The following is a 19628-nucleotide window of genomic DNA, read 5'->3' as shown; positions in this document are numbered from 1 at the left end:
TTTGGTTACAAAAAAAGCAAAACAGTTGTGGGGAGCGATGGTGATTCTAAGGGGAATTTATGTATTTTACAGGTCATCAATGGGTTGAGTTCTCTTCCACTTGTGCATGGCCAGTCTGCATTGTTGTTGCGCCGAGAGGCAAAGGCCACAACTCATTTTTCTAGTGTGCGGAGTCGGGGCATAAAGGCTTTAAATTTGTCCAGCACGTACGCGAGCCAGGAGACCAGGAGAGGCAGTCGCGGGTGCAGGAGTAGTGGGAGCAGCAGGAGTCCAGGACGTGGGCAGTCGTGGGTATTTCAATCAGCGTGCGCTGACCACAAACTCTTCTTCGTGCCATGTGGGTGGGCCCCGAGGGCAGACCCAAACTGACATGTCCTGGGTCGCCTACGTGTGCAATTATTTATTGGACTCCGCGTGGACCTTGTACTTGTTCTTATTCTCTTCTATGAAGGTCTAGTGAAGGTCCATGAAGGTCTCTGGGTCTTGTTCTATGTCTATTCCTTGTGCCGATTGCCATCCTGCCTCTGTAGGCGTTTGGCAATTAGTGGGGCGACGTCCCCTAAACGTTTATTAATGAGTTGCAGTCGAGCCGCGATCTGTGTCTGTGTCTGCGCCAAAGGCGTAAATCTATAAATCTCTTGCAGATCCACCGATAAGACTGGCATTACGAATGCTGCAATGGGCGTGCCGTGGCGTGGAAGGAATTAAATTTATGCGAATATTGGAAGAGTTTTCCCCTCTATGTTGCACGTTAACTACTTTTGTTGCATTGTTGCTTGAGACATTTGCTTGAGACATTTTCCATTCGAATGGGTTTTCAGTTTTGCTTCACAGCAGTTCCCAAGTGTCACATAAATAATGCTGCCCCAGCAGCCACCCCTTTACTGGCATGTTGCAGCTAATGACATGGCTGAATGGCTCACAGCAGGAGGAAGGACAGAGGGGGACAGAGGAAGGACGTGCCCGGCTGAGCCCACTTTGACACCTCTCTTTGAAATCGCACCGCGGCGCGGCAGGCCCCTGGCTGTGTTTATGTGTGATGTATGGGATCGTGTTGGGATTGAGACTGGGCCTGTTACATTATCGCTCTCTCTCTCTCTCTCGGCCAGTACAAAGTGCCAATATTTGTTGTTTGGACAGCGAACATGGCCACGGCATAGATAAAGATATGCTGCTCATGTTTAGGCCATAAATTGCAGCCCATTAAAGATAGTTGAACGAAGATTACCTTGCTGGGGATGGGATTAGTCCCCAATGAAAATTGCTAAGCGAAACATTTTTCATTTACTTAAAGATTGGCCCAAGAAACTGCTTTGGGAATGAAAATTGCTCGCAATTTGCTGTAGAATCTGTGCACAAATTTTAATTGAATAAACACAGCGATTAGTCGTCTGTTTGCATTACGAAAAAAGTGCATCAGGCGGCAGCTGGTGGCTGCCTGCTGGAGGCCAACGATCAATTCTAATTAGCGGCAACAAGTCGAGAGACACAGCGAAGAAATGAACAACGGAAGCGTGCAATTATCTGAGGCACTGCCCCCAGGGCAGGCAGGCAAGTCCTGTCACCCGTTTGGGTGGTGTCAGAAATATTGTCAAAGTCGTTGCTCGAGCAACACTTTGCCTGGCCTTCGATTGATCGCTGGATGGAATTTGCATACTGCCCGCTGGCCACGAGCCAAGTTGGTCGACCAATCGATTGATTGGCTTCCCCGGTCTGTCCCTTGCCCGCCCGCTTCCACTTGTCCATCATCTGTATTGATGGTTGCGGGCAAAGCTGAATTTACTTGCAAGGTGACGTCTTCACCACAGTGGCATCTCCATCCCTTTCTAGCGCTTGTCTCTCTTAGCGCAGACAGAAACCGTGGTGAATAAGTTAATGGTCCTCCCCACAGCGGACAACGTCACCTTCCAAGTAAATTCACCTTGGTTGGGGCTGCATTTTTATCGCATTTTGTTTATGCCGCAAATGCGTGATCCGCTTTTTCCTTATCGTCGCTGTCTGATTTATGTCAATCGTAAATTTATTTCTGCAATAATCGACACAGCCGAATATGAGGCGTGACATCTCCAGTGAATGCTCAGCGCACAGCTCTGCCATATGGCTGCTCCGGCCGCTGTCCCAGAACACAGCCAGTGCCCAGGTAGGCGCGTTCCCGCTCCAGCTCCCCCTGGCGATGTGCAGCGCGCTCCGCCGCTGTGTGCGTCATGTACTGCTGGTGCCAATCACGATTGCGAGCCTGCAAGAAAGAGAGTTGCAGTGGCAGCGACAGAACCGAGGAGCCACCTCACCCTGTCGCATTGTTTCTGCATGAGCTCCTCGTAAATCTGTCGATCCTCGCGCATGTTGCTGGCCACATCCTCGCGTTGGTTGGCCTCCGACTGGCAGGCAGCGATTCGCAGATTCTGCTGGATTTGTGCCTGAAGATCGGTCAGCTGTTGGCGGCGCTTGGCTTGATGCTGCTGCAGTTCCATTTCCCTCTTCCGCACATCATTCGCGGCTGCCACCTCGAGGCTGGGGAAGATCCAAAGATGATTCTGCAGAGCACCCAGAATCCCCATCTACTTACGCCTCGCTGCATTCACGCTGCTCCTGGAGCACTTGCTGCTGCAGCTGCTGCTTCTGCTGCTGATCCCTGGCCAGATTCTCAGCCTGACACTGACCCTCCAGCAGGCGACGCAGCTGCTGCTCGTACTGCTGCTGCTGCTCGCGACTCTCGTCCAGACGCTGCCACACCCGCTGCCAGAGAATCTCCACGCAGGCCTGGCGACGCTTCAGCGCCCGACGATCCTCGATCTGCTGGAGCTGCGCCTGTTTGCTCTCCCACAGGATTTGCTTGGTTTGCATGTGGCGATGAGCCTCGGAGTTCTCACTGGAAAGAGAGGAGAGTGGATTACCAGAGGGGATAACAAATTCGAGTCGACGCCTCACATTTCCCGCTGCTGCTGCTTCACTTTCAGTAGCTCCTGCTCGGCCACCTCCCGCTTCAGGCGCTCCATGTGAATCCATTCGTGGCGTTGCCTTTCCGCCTCGTCGGCGCGTTGCCGCAGCAGCTCGGCCACCTCCTCGTCCACCTGCAGCGCCTCGTTCTGCAGCTGCACATAGAGCTGCATGCGGCGGTCCTCCAAATCCTCTGACCACTGCCGCATCCGCTGTGCCACCTGCCAACCGATTTGGGACTTGAGATTCCGCCGGCTGGTGCGGCTGAGGAATTCAATGGTTTCCATGTCGCGGGGATAGTTCTTCGCAGCTCTGATGCCTTGGAATGTGGACTGTTGTTGGAAAAAACTCGGGGAAACCTTGGTTGCATTTTCCTGCTGCCATTGACAACCGTAAATTTAAGCAAGAGTGAAGTGAGCGGGAAATTTAACTTTTCTCCACAGCACCAATATCAGTCGATATGGCAGCGCTGCTACATCTATGCGAAATTGCACTAAAGTATCGATACTTTTGTGTACGCCTAGGCATGAGTGGGTTAAAATAATGTTTAATGGCCGCTTGGAAAAGGAATTTTAGCATCAATCAAAGGAAACAGAATATAATTATATATTCAGTGCTGAAAGTCCTCCCAACTAGCTGAATATGATTTTCATCGGTATATTGTGAGAATGCATAGTGTGAGAACGTATATTACGGTATGGTCAGACGTGGCTAACTCTGCAAACACTAATAAAAGCCACAAAACCCGCCGCCGACAAAAATCTAGAAATTGCCAGAAAATCCTACTACTAACCATATAGTATACTCGAGGTATGGAGTGTATCGTACAGCATTCGATAAAGGTTATAATTTCGCTATTTAACAATTTATCCCGCACTTGCCAATTGAAAAAAGCTAGATATATTGGGGAACTAGCTAAACTGACAACACTTATTTTATCGATAAGCTCGCGTTGTTTGAAAGCCGCTGGATTTTTAATAATATTTATTGGAAATAGGGTACAACAGGTTGTACTACTGGAAACAGGCTATACTATCGCTTGGCCAGTAACAAATTGTCAAATGATGTAAGATTCCATTCCCACCCACGTAACTTTTAATGCTGGTTGACCTTATTAGTTTTAGCCTTATTTTGCAATCAATCCAACAAAGATAAGCCGGGAAATCAGCAAATCTTGTGGAGAATTGAATGATGATTGGAGTAAAATTACAGTTTTAGCACTGAGAATCCTAACCAGCTGGTAATATTAAACAGAAGATCAAAGTCGAGGAAAAGATTTAAGATTTACGGTATATTTGCAGTATATTTTGAACACGAAAGGGTATATTTCTGATGGTCTTATCGCCAGTATATCTTATCGATAAGTCCGCGTTCGCGCTGCTGCTGCTGCTGTCATCATCGCTGCTCCAAAAAAGCCCCAAGCCCCAAGTCCACGCAACTGTTTGTTTTTTGCCTTAAATTCGCGCGGAGTTGGCCAAATTTCGGTGACAGTGGTGCCCGCCAGCAGGCAGTGCCTTAAAGAAGTGCAACAAGTGGCTTAACTCGCTTTTTACAACGTTCCCCAGTGCCTTACACCGACAACGTACTCACACCAATACGAATCTACCTGCCCAACCAATCGCGCGAGTGTGTGTGTGTGTGTTTAAGAAACAACAAAAACAACAACAAGTTGCTGCTTTCGTCGCAGTTTCCGAGAGTGTGTGTCTGTTAAATTACGCCAAGAAAAATGTTAATTAATGCTTAATTTAATTAACAATAGCACTGCGAGTCGATCAAAAGAGTGAGCGTGAGCGAGAGAGAGCTAAAGATAGAGATCTGATCAGATCTTTGAGAAAATATCCCCAACGCGAGGATCTGTATCGCGTATAACCCATAAGTCTGGTTTATAAATATAGATTACAAGTGCACTTAAGCAAACGAGCAACAATAATTAACTCAACAAATAAAACGACTACAGCTACAGGTACGAAAATAACGAATCGAGTAATTGACATTTCGTCTGGCGGGCGCTGCTCATTTCTTTCTTTCATATTTTCACATTCCTGCATTCTCGTGCTCTTCCCGCTGTCTGTCTTTCTCTTTTGGCCGTTCCGTTTTTGCTTTTTGCTTTGCATATTTCGAGTGTCGTGTAATTTTTTTGCCTTTTCATTTTTGCAAAAAAATATTTTCTTTCATTCGGCGGGTGGGGGCCACCGCATTCGCCGCTGCACTTGCCATCTCTTTTCCCCAATAAGAGCGGCTAGAGCGGTGGCTCACTCGGTCTAATGAGAGTCTGAAGTTTCTTGTTTGGCCGCCACCAACACCACGGAGCGACCATTGAACACGCACTCACACACGCTCACACAACCTAGCTACCTGACACACACGCATACCTGAATGCTGTTGGAATGTTGTTGCTGCTGCTGCTGCTGCTTTGTGTTCCCAATACATATCGTTGTCAACGGTTTTTGCTTATCAATAGAACACACACATACAAATGCACAGACAATAGGCAGCAGGTTATGATTGGGATTATTAAAAGGGAGAGAGAGAGAGAAGAAAAGAAGAGCCGGGGAATGCCTCTTGAGAGAGTTGGCAGTTGCATGGCATTTTCCATTTCCGCTGCAAAATTTCTGTGTCAATCACCTGTTCTGCAGCGCTGGCATTTCTTTTCGCATGCCTTGGATTGGCCAGCGGCAAATGGATAAAAAAACATGATATCACTGGCCAGCGATGCCAACACCAAGTTCCCACAGAAGTTCTTATAAAAAACCCGCTAATCCGCAGCCAACACTGATTGAATTCGCCGCGCCTGCTCCCCATTGCCATGCTCCAATCAGCTGTTCGAATTCGCCTGTGTTTATGTTGGCTGCCAGCAGAGACGCGAGCAGCGCTGCCGTCATTTGTTTGTGGAACTTCAAGCGGTGCGCAAGGACAAAAAAAGGATATGCCGCAAGAATAAGGATTTGGCGTGGCTCTCTGTACGTGTGTGTGTTCGAGTGTGTGTGGTTTTTCAATTATTCAAGACGCCAACCGAGGAGAAAATAAATTTTATGGCACTGCCGCCGCCTGCATCCACTACCAGTGCTCCCCCCCACTCCGCCTACTTAATCCAACCGAAGGCTCAAAGTGCAAGGCTGCCGCTGCCGCTGCAAAAGCAATAACATAAAATGCGGCGAGCAACAGCATGCGGCAGAGAGACTTAAAGAGAGAGGCAGCGGCTAACGGCTCAAGTGGCAAAGTGCAAATGAATTAAATAAATAAAAGAAAACGAAACGAAACGAAACAAAACCTCAAAAGTCTAATATGTGTCTGCGGTTGCTCTTTCTGTCATTCCTGCTTCCCCACTTCTCTCTCTTGTTGTTGTTTCACCGCTTTCTTGGCGCATTCATTGCATAAGTGATTTTCTCTGCCCCTTTCTTACGCTCTTTACCCTCTACCTTCTCCACAATTGCAGATAAGCAACTCAAGTCAACTCAACTCAAGTCAACGGCTACGTGACGTACTATATTTGCTTATCACTAATTCAGGAGATAGATAGACCCACCGACTAACGCGACCACCGAGGGACAGGCCCCAGGCTAGTGACAATACAATGGAGTCCATGGAGTACGAGATGGCACGCAATATGACGCTGCTGTTCTTCCTGGAGCGCCTACTCGACAAGGGTGAGCCGCGCACCGTGCACGATCTGTCGTGCCAGTTTGGCAACAAGGAGTTCACCAAGGAGATGCGCCAAATAGCCGGCGGCAGTCAATCGGGTGAGTGCAAAGTCAGACCCAAAACTTACAGTGGGACCAGCCCAAGCAGCCACTTTTCTGCATAGTTTCTGCACCCATGATCAAAGCAACCTCCAGGGAATGCAATCCGATGACTCTCTGTCATAATTGTCCCATTCCATTGTTCCATTACCATCCCGTACAGGTCCCAAAACATGAAACATGAAACTTGTTTGCTGAAAACTAATACTGGACATGTCACATTTGTACACGGCTCTGCGATGCACATTCAATACACATTTGTGCACCTGCGGGCCAGTCAATGTTTGTCATTGCCAATGATTGCTTTTGTTGTTGTTGGTTGTATTACCAAGTGCTTGGCGGCCAAGTGCACATGTCATTGGCACTGCCAGAGGGGTTTGGGTAGAGACATTGTCTATGCCGTCTCCTTTTCCATCTCTCGACTGAAGCTGCATAAAAACCACAAAAGCATTGCCAATGATTTTTCAGCTGCAGCTTTTTATTGCAGTCGGACGAGACTGCAATCGATAATGCACGTGTTTTGTTGTTGTCTCTGTTTTTACTCTATTCCATTTCCTTTTTACGTTTGCCCTTACACACAGTTCTCCGCTCTCTGCCTTCTTTTTTTACTATACGCGCCGTGTTGTGTGTATTATTTTACAAATGCTCTCAAGGGCCCGGCCCGCATGCTTTGGAGGTCTACGGAAAAAAATATTCGTAGAACTGGCATGATCGATATTCCGACTAAAACAAACCCGCTAGTCATGGTAGTCATATTTGGGCAGTGGAAACCCCACTGAGATGATTGTAGGTAGCAAAATAAATGAAGAATTGAAAGCCCAACATGCCCTTGAACTCTCCTACTACTGGGTAAAGCTTCTCCCAAACCGATGCTCTCTCGACATTTCCATTCCATTGACAAGTCAGCGCGTTGAGGAGCCTCCACTCCTCATGCTATTTATCAAAATGCATGCTTCGCGGTGCATCTCCCAGAATAGAACACAACAACAAACACAACTTTCAATTTCTAAAGATAAATTCCGTTCCACTTGGTAAAGGTGCAATGCACTTTCCCTTGACTTTTGCTTTGATATATCTACATATTTGTGTGGGCACTCGGAAGATGGATGTTTGAAGAGGGTTGGGAGGGCGTGGGTCTCAATGTGGGAACAGGAAATGGCAAACATTTGTTTACATTGGTTCTTAACACATGAATAGATTAAATGCCTGCCTTGTAAACAAATTGAGAGCTGAAGTGGAATGCATAATGTGTGGAATTTACATGCATAGAAATCCCTTTGCTTGCAGAAGCTTAACGGATTATCGCCCACACAGCTTTAATGCTCCGAAATGTATCGGAATATTAGTTTTTGTAACAAATGGTGGAACTTTTATTCCCCTGTCTGCAAAATCAATTTCGTTTTCGCATTTCTTCACAGTACTCTCTTCATGGCCCATCATGAATGTCACACTTTGTGAGTGCATTAATTGCAACAGCAAAACAGAAAACATTTAACAAAATGTTTATCGCATTTGTCTGATTTCCTACACATGTGCGTGACGTTCCACGCTGGCTCCACGGACAAGACTCGCGACAAGACAAATCGTGTTTGCCCCCAAAGCGAGCAACATTTGGCCAAGTAATTTGGCGCTAAAATACTTTAATCTTTCGCTTAAATTTTGCTGTTTCCCGCCAGAACGCAATAGACGGCAAAAACTTTGGGGGAAATAACCGACAGACACGCAAATCAGAGCCCGAGAACAAGGCAAATATTAATGGGAAATGTCAAGGTTTTGGCTTATAAATAGAATAGAGTCAGTTATCCCTTGGATGATATTTCTAATTCCCAATCAAATGGCTGATAAGGGGTTTCGTTCTCTTAGGTCAGTGGGAAAACAATTTTCCCTCCAATAAACTTTTGTTTACTCTCTCGGGTATGACCTAAAATCCCCCTATAAACATATATTATGCTGCTTCATTTTTGTCAACGTGTTGTTTGTGCAAACTTATAAACCGTTAAAGCCGCCAGGGCTGCTGCTTATACCCTTGTGTATGATGCCACCTCCCCGCCCAACCACAGCAAACCCTTCGACTCGTTCCATTATGTAGTTTTTGTGGTTTGCCATTGATGGGGTTTGCCATAAGGTTTGGGGAATTGTGGAATGAAGATGTAGAAACGGAAACGTTGTAATAGAAAAGTGTCGATTACGTGACAAAAATGTTCAATTGAATTTCAATAAAATTGCATGGATATCCCATTTCCAGATTCCCCATGCCCATGCCCATCCATTTGTTGCTTCAATAATAAATGGCAATGTGTGTGTGTTCCTGTGTGTGTGTGTCCGTATGCATATTCCCCAACGGATTGATGAGGGTTTTTCGACCAACATTTTTGGGGGAAATTAACGTCAAAAGCAATTTTCTGACCCAAAAGGAGAGAGAGAAATTTAACCATTTCTGATGGAAGAACCGAAACAGTAACTTGGACTTCTATTAAGTTTTTGAGTTTTGAAGAGCTTTGCCCCCGTTTATCTGGGAACTTAAATTTCACTGCTAATTCAACACCCAAATAACACCAACAAAGTTGTGATTGTTTGCTGTTGTTGTTGCTTTTTTTTGCGGTGCAAATCATTTGGACAAACACAAAAACATGACCATTTAGCTCTCTTTATCGTTTGGCCATTTTAAGCTGCCTCAGGCAGTGTATGCGGGGGGAGAAGCAGCAGCAGCAGCAGAGAGCCAACCCAACGGCTAAGTTTAATTGCACACAGGCACACACACACACGTTTGCTTATAGATTAGAGATGGGTGCGTGTTGGTGTTTGTATGGCACGTACCCAACGCATGAAGAGAATGCAAAAAGAGGAACGAAAAAAGACTCAAGACGAGTCTTTTTCGTTCTGGAAGAACTTTGATCAAAGGGGGAATATGCATTTGGATATTAAAAGCCATGATCTCTTTCCAATTTTCCACCTTCTGCTGCACATTCGCATTCTATGCTCTCACGCACGACATGGCTAAGCACGCGCCAGGTGTAGCTTTGTCCCCATCTCTAGCAACATCTCGCGCTCTCGCACACACGCACTCCACATGCCAAGCCTTAACGGGACTAACGATGGTTCGCTCATTCGCAACTATTTTGTTGTTTTGGTTTTTGTGTGTTGTATTTCTTGTTGAGTAATCGATTTCCAAACCAAAATATTGTCAAAGTATACGGACGATATCTGCTGTTGAAATGCGCGAATGTTTGCAAGTGAATGATTAGCAATGGATATGCTGCCAATACCCGTAGCAAACTCTCCACCCAACCCACTTGATTGTCTATAAAATGAATGATTAGCTGAGTGATCTGCGGCTGTAGCTGCTGCTAAAGGTTTGGAGTCAGCCCTCTCTCTCATTTGACTTTTGCATTACCCGTTTCACGTTTCAATATTCCGCAACGCATGGGAAGGGAGAGAGAAAGGGAAACAGAGTGTGTGTTTGTGTGTGGGAGAGAGAGTCATAGTCGTAAATTTAACGATTTTATGCGAACGGCAGCAAAAAGGGGGAAGGGTCAGTGGACTGGGAAATCCTTTAACGCCAGCCGGTGCTCAATGCTCCTAAGCCCCCCTCCCCATGCTCCTTCAGACGGCATTGCGTGTCAACATTTTGTGCGTTTCGGGGGCACCCAAGGCTTTTATGTTATTGTTAACTTTGCCATCGACGGAAAATTGGTAGCAGCTTAGGGAGAGGAGAGGAGGGCCGAGTGCAGACCAGGCATTGATTTTTGTTGGTCTTCACAGCTGACATTAATTGCAAAAAGCACAACAAATTTGTTGTTCATTATATTTCATGGTGAACTTTTGTTGCTCCATTTGCCGTCTAATTGATTGAGAACTGTTTGACAGCAGCAGCAGCAGCGAAAGAGCGCCGCTAATGATCCCATAATGAAGAGGAAATGTTCGAAATTTTGGAAATTGCAGAAAACTTCCTTCAGCTATTGCCATCACAGTTGTGTCATTCCCCTGCCCCCGTGTTCGTTTTGGGAGGCATAAAATCTTGAATTTATGGGCAGACATAACCCTTTTACCTGCCCCCACATCATGCAACACATTGCTGCTTGCTACCTGTGTGTCGAATTTACAACATGTTGGGGGCAAACATTTTTCCGTATTCTTCAATAAGCAGAGTACCATAAATACACATAAATTTATAGCGAGTGTCCTCCGCTGCATTTGAAAATTGCCCCGGCAAGAAAATGTGTCCAAGTGGGTCGAGCCGTAAAATGTGGCACCAGCCCCACGCCCCATGCCACCTGCGCTCCACCAAGAGAGACCCCAAAAAAATGTTTGTTTGCCAAGAAATGCGGCTAAGCACACACACAAACAGAGCAAATATTGGAGCCAAAAGTACTTGGCCTGGCACCTAGAAATATACAAATATATATAAATATTTGTATATAGCAGATAGTCCTACATATAGATATGCATATTACATATTTGGGGTTAGCTCCTGCCCTTCGATAAATATTAATATTGAAATGTTTTTCTCTTCCTTTTACAACTTTTATGAACTTCGATTTGTGGCGTCAGTTGTGGCCTTTGGCTACCTTTTTTTGCCTTCAATTTCAATTTCTCTAAGTAAACATAAAATTGAATTATGCACATGCTGCCACGGTATGATCGACCTTAATGCCGGAGGATTTCGCAGGGTTCTTCCAGCCATTTGTCAGCTTTGTGGCTCATTGGTTCCCTTAGGAGAGTGGTTGGCAAATGGAGCGCCAAGATGTTTGTTAAGGGATTACATTCCATTTTGATTGACTCGACAAATCCGTAGACAATCCAATCCTCCCCCTTGCATAATGCCCCATCCGATTCGATTAATCAGAGACGCTCGCTCTCGTCTCGCAGGGAGTTACGACTTGTACCTATATAGTATGTCAAATGCAATTGAATTAATCTATGCCTCGCATTATAAACAAGTTTCAACAATGAGGCTGAAGTCTGTGACTGCCGCTGGCTCTGCCTCGGCACACGCAACGGAGTACCGTACCGTGCCCCCTGCTCAGAGTGTGCTCTCTGATCTATTCAGCGTTTGCCTTGCTGTCACGTCAGATTACGCAAACAATAGAGAATGGCTGGGGCTATAGACAGACAACATTCCTACCATCAGGCCTACCGGATGATGATGTTGGAGCAGGGTTGGGTCGCAGCGCATCCCGTTTTGGCAGTCACTCAGTCAGCAACTATGACCTGATTTATCATATAAAATGGTTCGGTTCGCTTAGCTGAGTGCATACACTTTTCCAACCAAATGGAACTACACTTGGAATAAAATTTGATGACCAGAACCCACGAACCTCTCGCAGCTTTAACAGTTTTACTGCTGAAAATGTTACCCTAAGTGAAAGGATACACATGAATTCTCACAGTGTTCCCCCCCTACGCAATCGCATGTAGAATTTGTAATTGTAAAACTAACTTTAAATCGAGCAACAACTTTTGCCAACTTTTGCCCCAGGACAGACACACATGAATATTCATTCACTCAGTCATGTATTCGTGTATTCATATTCATATTCATTTATGCATGTGTATGTACGTTTGTCATTTGATGTTGCTGCGATTACAACAATGTTTTGTTAATTATGGGAACCCAGGCATATGTAACTTCAGTGATAGGAAAATGGAAGAAAACTTTCGTCGAACAATTCCCTCGTTAATGCAGCTCCAGTCCGGGCAAAGACAGAGGCAGCGGAGGGACTCAATCAAACCACAATAAGTACTTACCCAGCGATGACTCTCTGCCGCAGTCTGTCTCCCGCTCGCTGTCTTGACGTAATTACCGAGTTGACACATTGAAAGGCCAAGAAAATTAATTAAGTTTGCTTCTACTGGTGCTGCTGCAACACTTTTACTGCATTAACCAATTTCGCACAGTGGCAGCGGCAACCCCACTAATGGCATACCACTAATTGTTATTGGCAGGTCTGAAGAAATTTCTCGCCCAATATCCATCAATATTCCTCGTGGATGGGGACTATGTGCAGGTGAATGCCTATCAGCACAGCAATGCGGACGATGGCGGGGCGGGCGGCAAGCGTGATTACATTCAAGAGGCTAAAGACTACTTCAAGAACAAGATGCTGCAGTACGGTGCGGCGGCCGAGGTGCCGGTGCGCAGTCTGCTCGGACATCGGTCCCAGGCATCGCCACAAGTTCGTCACATATCGGGTGAGTGCAGGGCAGAATCAAGTCCAAAACTCTACTAACTCCACTCTCCTTTTAGGTCAACATATCAAGGAGTTTACGGACTTTCTCACCAAGCACACGGACACGTTCAAGGTCATCGATGACTTTGTCATGCTCGTGGGCTGCGAGAATATGACTGACTTGCCGCGCGGGATCGACTGCACTTGCCGCAGTCCAACATCGACACGCGCGGCACGCAGCAGATGCTCGACTTCTTTGCGCAGTGCATTGAGATCAAGGGGCCGCTGCTGGTGGATCAGCTGTTCCATTTGCTGACCACCAACTTTCCGCAGGACCAGTGGCTGCGCATGTTCAAGACGCCGGGGGATCTGAGCTCCTTCCTGAAGCTCTTTGGCGATTGCTTTCACATCCAAGCGAATCTAGTCACGTTGCTGCAGAAGCCCAAGCTGAGTGACACGCACATACAGCAGGCCCAGGCCCAGACCAGGGAGCAATTCAATGCGCTGAACAACAATAACAACAACAATTCGAATCCCAGTCGCAAGGTGGATGTGGCTGGAGCTGCACTCAGCTCCGTGCAGCAGCGCTTGCAGTCTCCATCGCTGCGCAGCAATGGCTATGCCAGCAGCAACAACAATGCCAATAGCAGTAGCCTCAGCAGCAGCAACAGCAACAACAACAACAATAGCATAGCATCGCCCAATTTCAAGCTGAATGCACCCGTGTCCAATGTGCTGGGACAGGGCTTTGGGCAGCCCAAATCGGAGCCGAGTTCTGGCTTCGACAGCTACGTGCCCATGTCGGAGCTGAAGCTGGAAAACCTCTGCGAGAACAACTATCCCAGTGGGAACATATGCTACGGCCCCATCGGGGGAGGAGCAGGAGGAGGAGCCACACAGCAGCAGCCACAGCAGCCACAACAGCCGACGCCTGCAGTTGGCACAACGAACCCCACGGAGAGGGTGAACAGCGTCAACCAAACGCTGAAGCAGCGCATAAACACTCTGGTCATACGCACGCTGGCGGAGAACCTCGAAAAGGATAACAAATCGCTGGCCAATCAAAGCTCACCGCACGCCAGTCCCTTGCATTCCAGCAATTCCACTTCCACATCCAATCCAACTCCAACTCCAGCAATGCCAACGCGAGCACAGCAAGCAATCCGAATAGCAACTCCAGTGCCAGTGCCAGTGCCAGTGCCAGCTCCAATCCAACCCAAGCCAATGCCAATCACTCCTCACCTAGTCACAGCTACTTTGTCGGCGACACGTGGAAGATCAAGGTGCTGCAGAACACGACAGTCATAGCGAATGTAAAGCAATCGGTGTTCGTCACCGACATCCTCCTTAAGTATGCGGCCAAGAACGAGGGCATTGTCGTCTCCCTCGACTGTGAGGGCATCAATCTGGGCCTCAAGGGCGAAATCACGCTGATCGAGATTGGCACAGCCCGCGGCGAGGCGTTCCTCTTCGATGTGCAATCATGCCCCGCCATGGTCACGGATGGCGGACTCAAGACCGTGCTGGAGCACGAGCAGGTCATCAAGGTCATCCACGACTGCCGGAACGATGCGGCGAACTTGTATCTGCAATTTGGCATCCTGCTGCGCAATGTGTTTGACACACAGGCGGCGCACGCGATTCTGCAGTACCAGGAGAACGGCAAGCAGGTCTACAAGGCCAAGTACATATCGCTCAACTCGCTGTGCGAGCAATACAACGCGCCCTGCAACCCCATCAAGGATCAGCTGAAGCAGATCTACCGACGGGATCAGAAATTCTGGGCCAAGCGGCCGCTCACCCGCGAAATGATGCTGTATGCCGCTGGCGACGTTCTGGTTCTCATTCACGATCAACTCTTTGGCAGTCTGGCGCGCCAGATTAAGCCGGAGAATCGGCAACTCTTCTCCGAGCTGTGCACCGAGCAAATCCTGCTGCAGATCAAGCCCAACGAGGTGAAGATACGCAAGAAGCAGCGCAAAGTGAGCACCGAAGTGTCCGACCTGAAGCTGAAACTGGCGCAGACCAGCAAGAGCATTGTGCTCTCGAATCGTGAGATTCGCTTGCTGCGGTAAGTAGTCCACAGTCTCTGCTGTTTCAATCTATATTTCAAGTGCTAATCCACAGGTACATGGATCTAACGGAGGACGAAAAGGAGCGCCTCAAGGGCTACTACAAGGTGGCCAAGAAGCTGGAGAAAATGGAGTCGGCCGGCAATCCCAGCAAGTGAGTGTCGAACACATATAAATTATAAAATAAAACTCAACTCTTGCTCCCTTCTTTCAGAGATCAAAGTGACTCGGAAGACGAGGCGGAAGCCAATGAAAACGAAATGTTTCCCAGCTTGGACTCTGTGCCATCGGATAACTCCCTCTCGGGCACCTTTTCGCCACGCTTTAGCTCGGAGCCACCCAGCCTCACGGAATCCATGCAGATGCTGGAGGAAATATTGCAGAACAAGTCAATGGATCGCATTGCGCGCATCGATAAGCTGGAGGCCATACTGACGACTGCGACCACGCTGCCATGTGATCAGGTGGGTGACAGGCAACACTCAGCGAAGTGGAAAATTGATTGAAAAACATTTCTTTAGCAGCTACTGGCCAACAATTCGATACAGGAGCAGTTGGGTTCGAGCATTGCGACCACAGATAACTTGCAAATTATACGCGAAAAGTCGAGAAAGTGAGTGTCCCAGCAGCGCATAAGGATAATCCAGAAATAATCCCTTTCTCCCCAACAGCAACCGAAATTGCAACTGCCAAGGCGAGCGCAGTGTCACGCCCATTCTGCGCACGATGGACAAGCGTGTGGTGAAGCTGGTGGATGCCGAATCGCAAACGCTGAGCACTGGCGATGTGGTCATCACCAAGATCTTCTTCCAGGACGAGCACGAGCGGGCCAAGGAGACGGCATTGCTGAGCAATTCGCCCACAAAGCGTGTGGCCTCCACCACATAAATCTTCGAACAATGATTCCTAACAAGCCAATCAAAGCGCCGACATATAACGTATTATTATTTAAATGTTTTTAACTGTTGCGAGGAGAAAACAAAAACGACGACGAAGATGAAGATGAAGACAAAAAGACGGTGTAGCGGACTAGCGACCCATGCAATAATAATTATCTTTTATGGTATATCCAATTGAGAAGCAATATATTTTGTGCCTAAATGTTGAACATTGCAATAACAATAATATATTATATTTGTATATGATTTTTCCCAATTGTTGAACGAACGAACGAATCGCACTTCTCAGCAGGGACCGACCCCGGACTCAGGTCTGAGAATTTGTGTTGCATTCGATGGATGGATAGCGCCAAAACAATCATTGAAAATGTATGTGTAAATGTGACATAGAAAGCTTTTGCGATGATTATTAATAATTATTTAAATCTGCGTTGGACCAATGCGTGTATTAGATCGAAATGAAAATGAATTGAAGTGAAAGCAATTTTTAGTAGAGTTTTTCCTAATATCTTTGTCGCCATATCAGAAAGTGAACTTATTGTATTTTAACCATAATTATTAATACTTTATACACAACCCAAAACTATAACTAAAACAATTATTATCCAACTCAATTTTAGTTTAACCAAACAAACAAACTTATTAATTAAATTAACAACAAAGCAATTGTGTAATCAAATCTAAGTAAAACATATTCATACATAAATGAGAATTAATTGTAAAGGAGAAAAAAGCATATTGAAATTGTACGATTATAAATTAAAGAGAACAATTGTATATACAACGAGAAGGGACGTGTGAGACGCTTCTTACGCGTCACAACTTTTATACACGGCACTCAGTACTACATCTGAAACTTAGCGGTTATTTGTCAAATTTTACATTTTTTCTTCATTTGTCATCTACATCAACAACACTACTCACGCCAACACGCTCCTTTAGCTCGCCACCCTCCCCTAGAAACACACACTGCAGAGTCGCGGCAGAGTCGGCGGCAGAGGCAGCGGCAGAGGCAAATTAATTTGCTTCATTGTGGCATATGGCTATAATAATGATCCAATCGGATCCCAATTTGGTGATCTGATAGATATGGTCATTCCCTACGGAATGGCGTTTTTAGTTTTCTGCTATCTTCAAAATTGTAGATTTGTGAGGTTTTCGCCCTTTTGCGGAGGCGAAAGGGGGCGTGGCTCATTTTTGAAATACACTTGTAACAGTGTGAGCATACAGAAGTCTGGATGCAAAATTTTGTGGCTCTAGCTCTTATAGTCTCAGAGTACTAGGCGCTCATCAGGACGGACAGACGGACGGACGGACGGACAGACAGACATGGCTCAATCGACTCGGCTATTGATGCTGATCAAGAATATATATACTTTATGGGGTCGGAAACGTTTCCTTCTGTGCGTTACATACAACCGTTATCCGCACAAATACAATATACCCTATTTACTCTTCGAGTACCGGGTATAACAACAAAATATTTTATTAAAATCAGAGGCCTGTGTTGGTGGAAATTTTGTCACGAACCTACCACAAAAGCGGAGCTGCTTAGCCAAGAAAAACACCTTTCCGCCTGGGAGGGGGTAGAGAAGTTTTTATTCAACAACATCAAGAGGTTTCAAACATTGATAATTGAATATTGTTATAGAAGTTTTATACCTAATTTTACAGACATTTTACATTTATTTTGTGTTGTTATGTGCGTGTGTAAATACAACTATTCATGTGTACTCAGCTTATAGTAAATATATCTAAAATCCCAGTAGTTGCAGGAAGTCCTAAAACCATTTCGTAGCACACTTAGACACCCACTTAACTAGCTGATTAAACATACCGACATATGTATAAAGAGAGAGAGTGAGACAGAGTACTTTCCCCAATTAAATTCTAGTTACATTTTCTTGTTTGTCATTCATCTGGATACGTGGCCAGAGGTGGTGCTCTCTCCAATCGATGCTGCATGTAGGTAGCCTGGTTGTATGGAATACACAAGTATTCAACTCAACAATAACAACAAAATCAAACATACATTTTTATTTATTTCTGTATTTTTGTATAGTTTTAGTAAAGGTTCTCGACCATAATCCTTATTTATGCCTTAGATTCTCTTACCTCTAGCAAGATAAAATACACTTGAAAATGGATTTCTGCCTTAAGTGTATTTCTCTTTTGGACTCTTTCCAGCTTGATTTTGCAATTGCATTGCAAAAAAAAACGCTTTATTGCGATTTAAATTCGTGTAACTTCAACTCTAGTGGGGATTTACAGCCTTCTTTTGAGCATTGTATAAAGATGTGTAGAAATTAGAATATAAATTCACCTGTCAGTTGCACTGTCGTTCCATTAATGCAAACTACAAACAACAAAACCAAAAGAGTTATAGTGGCGTAGGCCGACTATTGGGTTACACAGTACTCGCATGTTTTATGTTCTGTGGTTTAAAGATTGTGTGGTTTATAGTGATTGAAAATCTAATATTAAACTGATATACATTTGAGCGGAGGACTATAAACGGTGGAGACAGCTTTGGGGTGTTAAGGATGGTTTCGGAGTTAGTTCTGGACACTGGCTTGAGACAAATCTCCCATAAACTCTGCACAGACAAACGGATAAAAGAATTTAATTGTGTTTAATGTGTCGATCGATTGTTATGTATCGAACTTGCATCCACCACGAGTACCGCGCACATTTAAATACATTGAAACACACAAATCTTAGGTGTAGTTATGCCATTTTGGACGATAAACTAATGGCTAGTTGCAAATATATATACTTAGTTCATGTACTTGTATATATGCAAAGGAATACATTGTGTTTTGTATATATATTTGCTTGAATCACATCTTTGAATCTCTCCATAGCTCGTTTGATAATATTTACAATTGTTTTTTGGGTCTTCAAACTCGCTTTTTATTGGACTTTTATCGAACAACCTAATTAAGTTTCCATGTACCAGCAATATTTCAACCTCGTTCATGGTTTACTCTCTTCGGCATGTGTTTACTTATTCTACAAATAATTTGAATATCCACTTCTGCATTCCTTGGACGTTCAGCAATTCTTGACTTTGAACTCGATCAGCGTCCAGCCTGTCCTTCCACTCTGCTTTGCTTACACTGTATATATTTTTATTTGTGGTGTACCTATTCTAATTCGTAAGGATTTCGTGCGAAACCTGCATATGGTTTTTATATTTGTATCTACACAAAACAAAACTGGTTATCCATAAATGCATAAAGGTACTCATCCAGTTTGGATACATTTAAACAGAACAAAATACAATAAACATTTTTCATTTGCAATAAATCTAAGTAGAGTCTGTAGATGGAGTGTATTATCTAGGGAAATTGCAAGGGGAACAGCACATAGTAAAGAGGAACTGTCAAAGGAATCTTTATCTTTAGAGAGTAGCGTAGTGTAGACCCTCCCAATTACAACCCCATAGATGTGAGCATGCAAAGCTGTAAACATAGACAAGGGGCACAAAAGAAGCTCCCAGTGGACACTGCTGTCACTTATTCTCTAGATTTTAGAATGTTTGTGTTGTGTGTACATCAATGTAAGTAAATTCGTGTAGTTTCTGTTTAAATTCTTAGCTTACAAAATACTTTTCTGTGGGTAGTTTGCAACGCGCTAAAATACATTTAGATGGATATTTTATAGCTTAGACATTGAATGCCCGCCCCTACATGATTTTTAGATGCGATAGACACATAACAGTCAAGTAAAGTACAATAAATAGTTAAATATATTATTATGTATATGGTAGGCTTCATAAAAATAGACATCTATTCATATAATATATTT

At 45.2% G+C, this 19628-nt stretch overlaps 2 protein-coding genes across 2 annotated transcripts; one reads left to right on the top strand and one right to left on the bottom strand.

Moving 5' to 3' along the window:
- Positions 1 to 2077: 2077 nt before the first annotated feature.
- On the bottom strand, positions 2078 to 3234 carry LOC117892755 (bromodomain-containing protein DDB_G0280777). The gene is made up of 4 exons (XM_034799181.1): positions 2929 to 3234; positions 2567 to 2869; positions 2289 to 2511; positions 2078 to 2236 (listed from the first exon to the last, which is right to left on the bottom strand). Exons 1-4 carry the CDS (start codon positions 3222 to 3224, stop codon positions 2078 to 2080), a joined length of 981 nt encoding a protein of 326 aa, XP_034655072.1. The 5' UTR covers positions 3225 to 3234.
- Positions 3235 to 4314: 1080 nt separating this feature from the next.
- Positions 4315 to 16599, top strand: LOC117892754. Its single transcript, XM_034799180.1, is given in 10 exon segments — positions 4315 to 4900; positions 6374 to 6677; positions 12624 to 12869; positions 12925 to 13032; positions 13035 to 13943; positions 14003 to 14918; positions 14975 to 15073; positions 15134 to 15383; positions 15444 to 15532; positions 15591 to 16599. Coding segments are annotated over 9 exon segments (3000 nt in total). The 5' UTR covers positions 4315 to 4900; positions 6374 to 6511; the 3' UTR covers positions 15808 to 16599.
- The last annotated feature ends 3029 nt before the right edge of the window (positions 16600 to 19628 follow it).

This window comes from Drosophila subobscura, chromosome E (assembly GCF_008121235.1).
Source record: "Drosophila subobscura isolate 14011-0131.10 chromosome E, UCBerk_Dsub_1.0, whole genome shotgun sequence".
Lineage (NCBI taxonomy): Eukaryota > Metazoa > Arthropoda > Insecta > Diptera > Drosophilidae > Drosophila > Drosophila subobscura.
Note: the sequence above shows the minus strand (reverse complement) of the source record. Positions and strands in the feature narration are given on the sequence as shown.

What these genes read in the sequence shown, in the direction of transcription:
- LOC117892755 (XM_034799181.1), bottom strand. Translation starts at nt 3,224, where the DNA reads ATGGAAACCATTGAATTCCTCAGCCGCACCAGCCGGCGGAATCTCAAG. An exon ending in AAGCAGCAGCAGCGGGAAAT is followed by an intron (nt 2,870 to 2,928) that starts GTGAGGCGTCGA and finishes CTCTCTTTCCAG; the next exon opens with TGAGAACTCCGAGGCTCATC. An exon ending in CAGCGTGAATGCAGCGAGGC is followed by an intron (nt 2,512 to 2,566) that starts GTAAGTAGATGG and finishes GATCTTCCCCAG; the next exon opens with CCTCGAGGTGGCAGCCGCGA.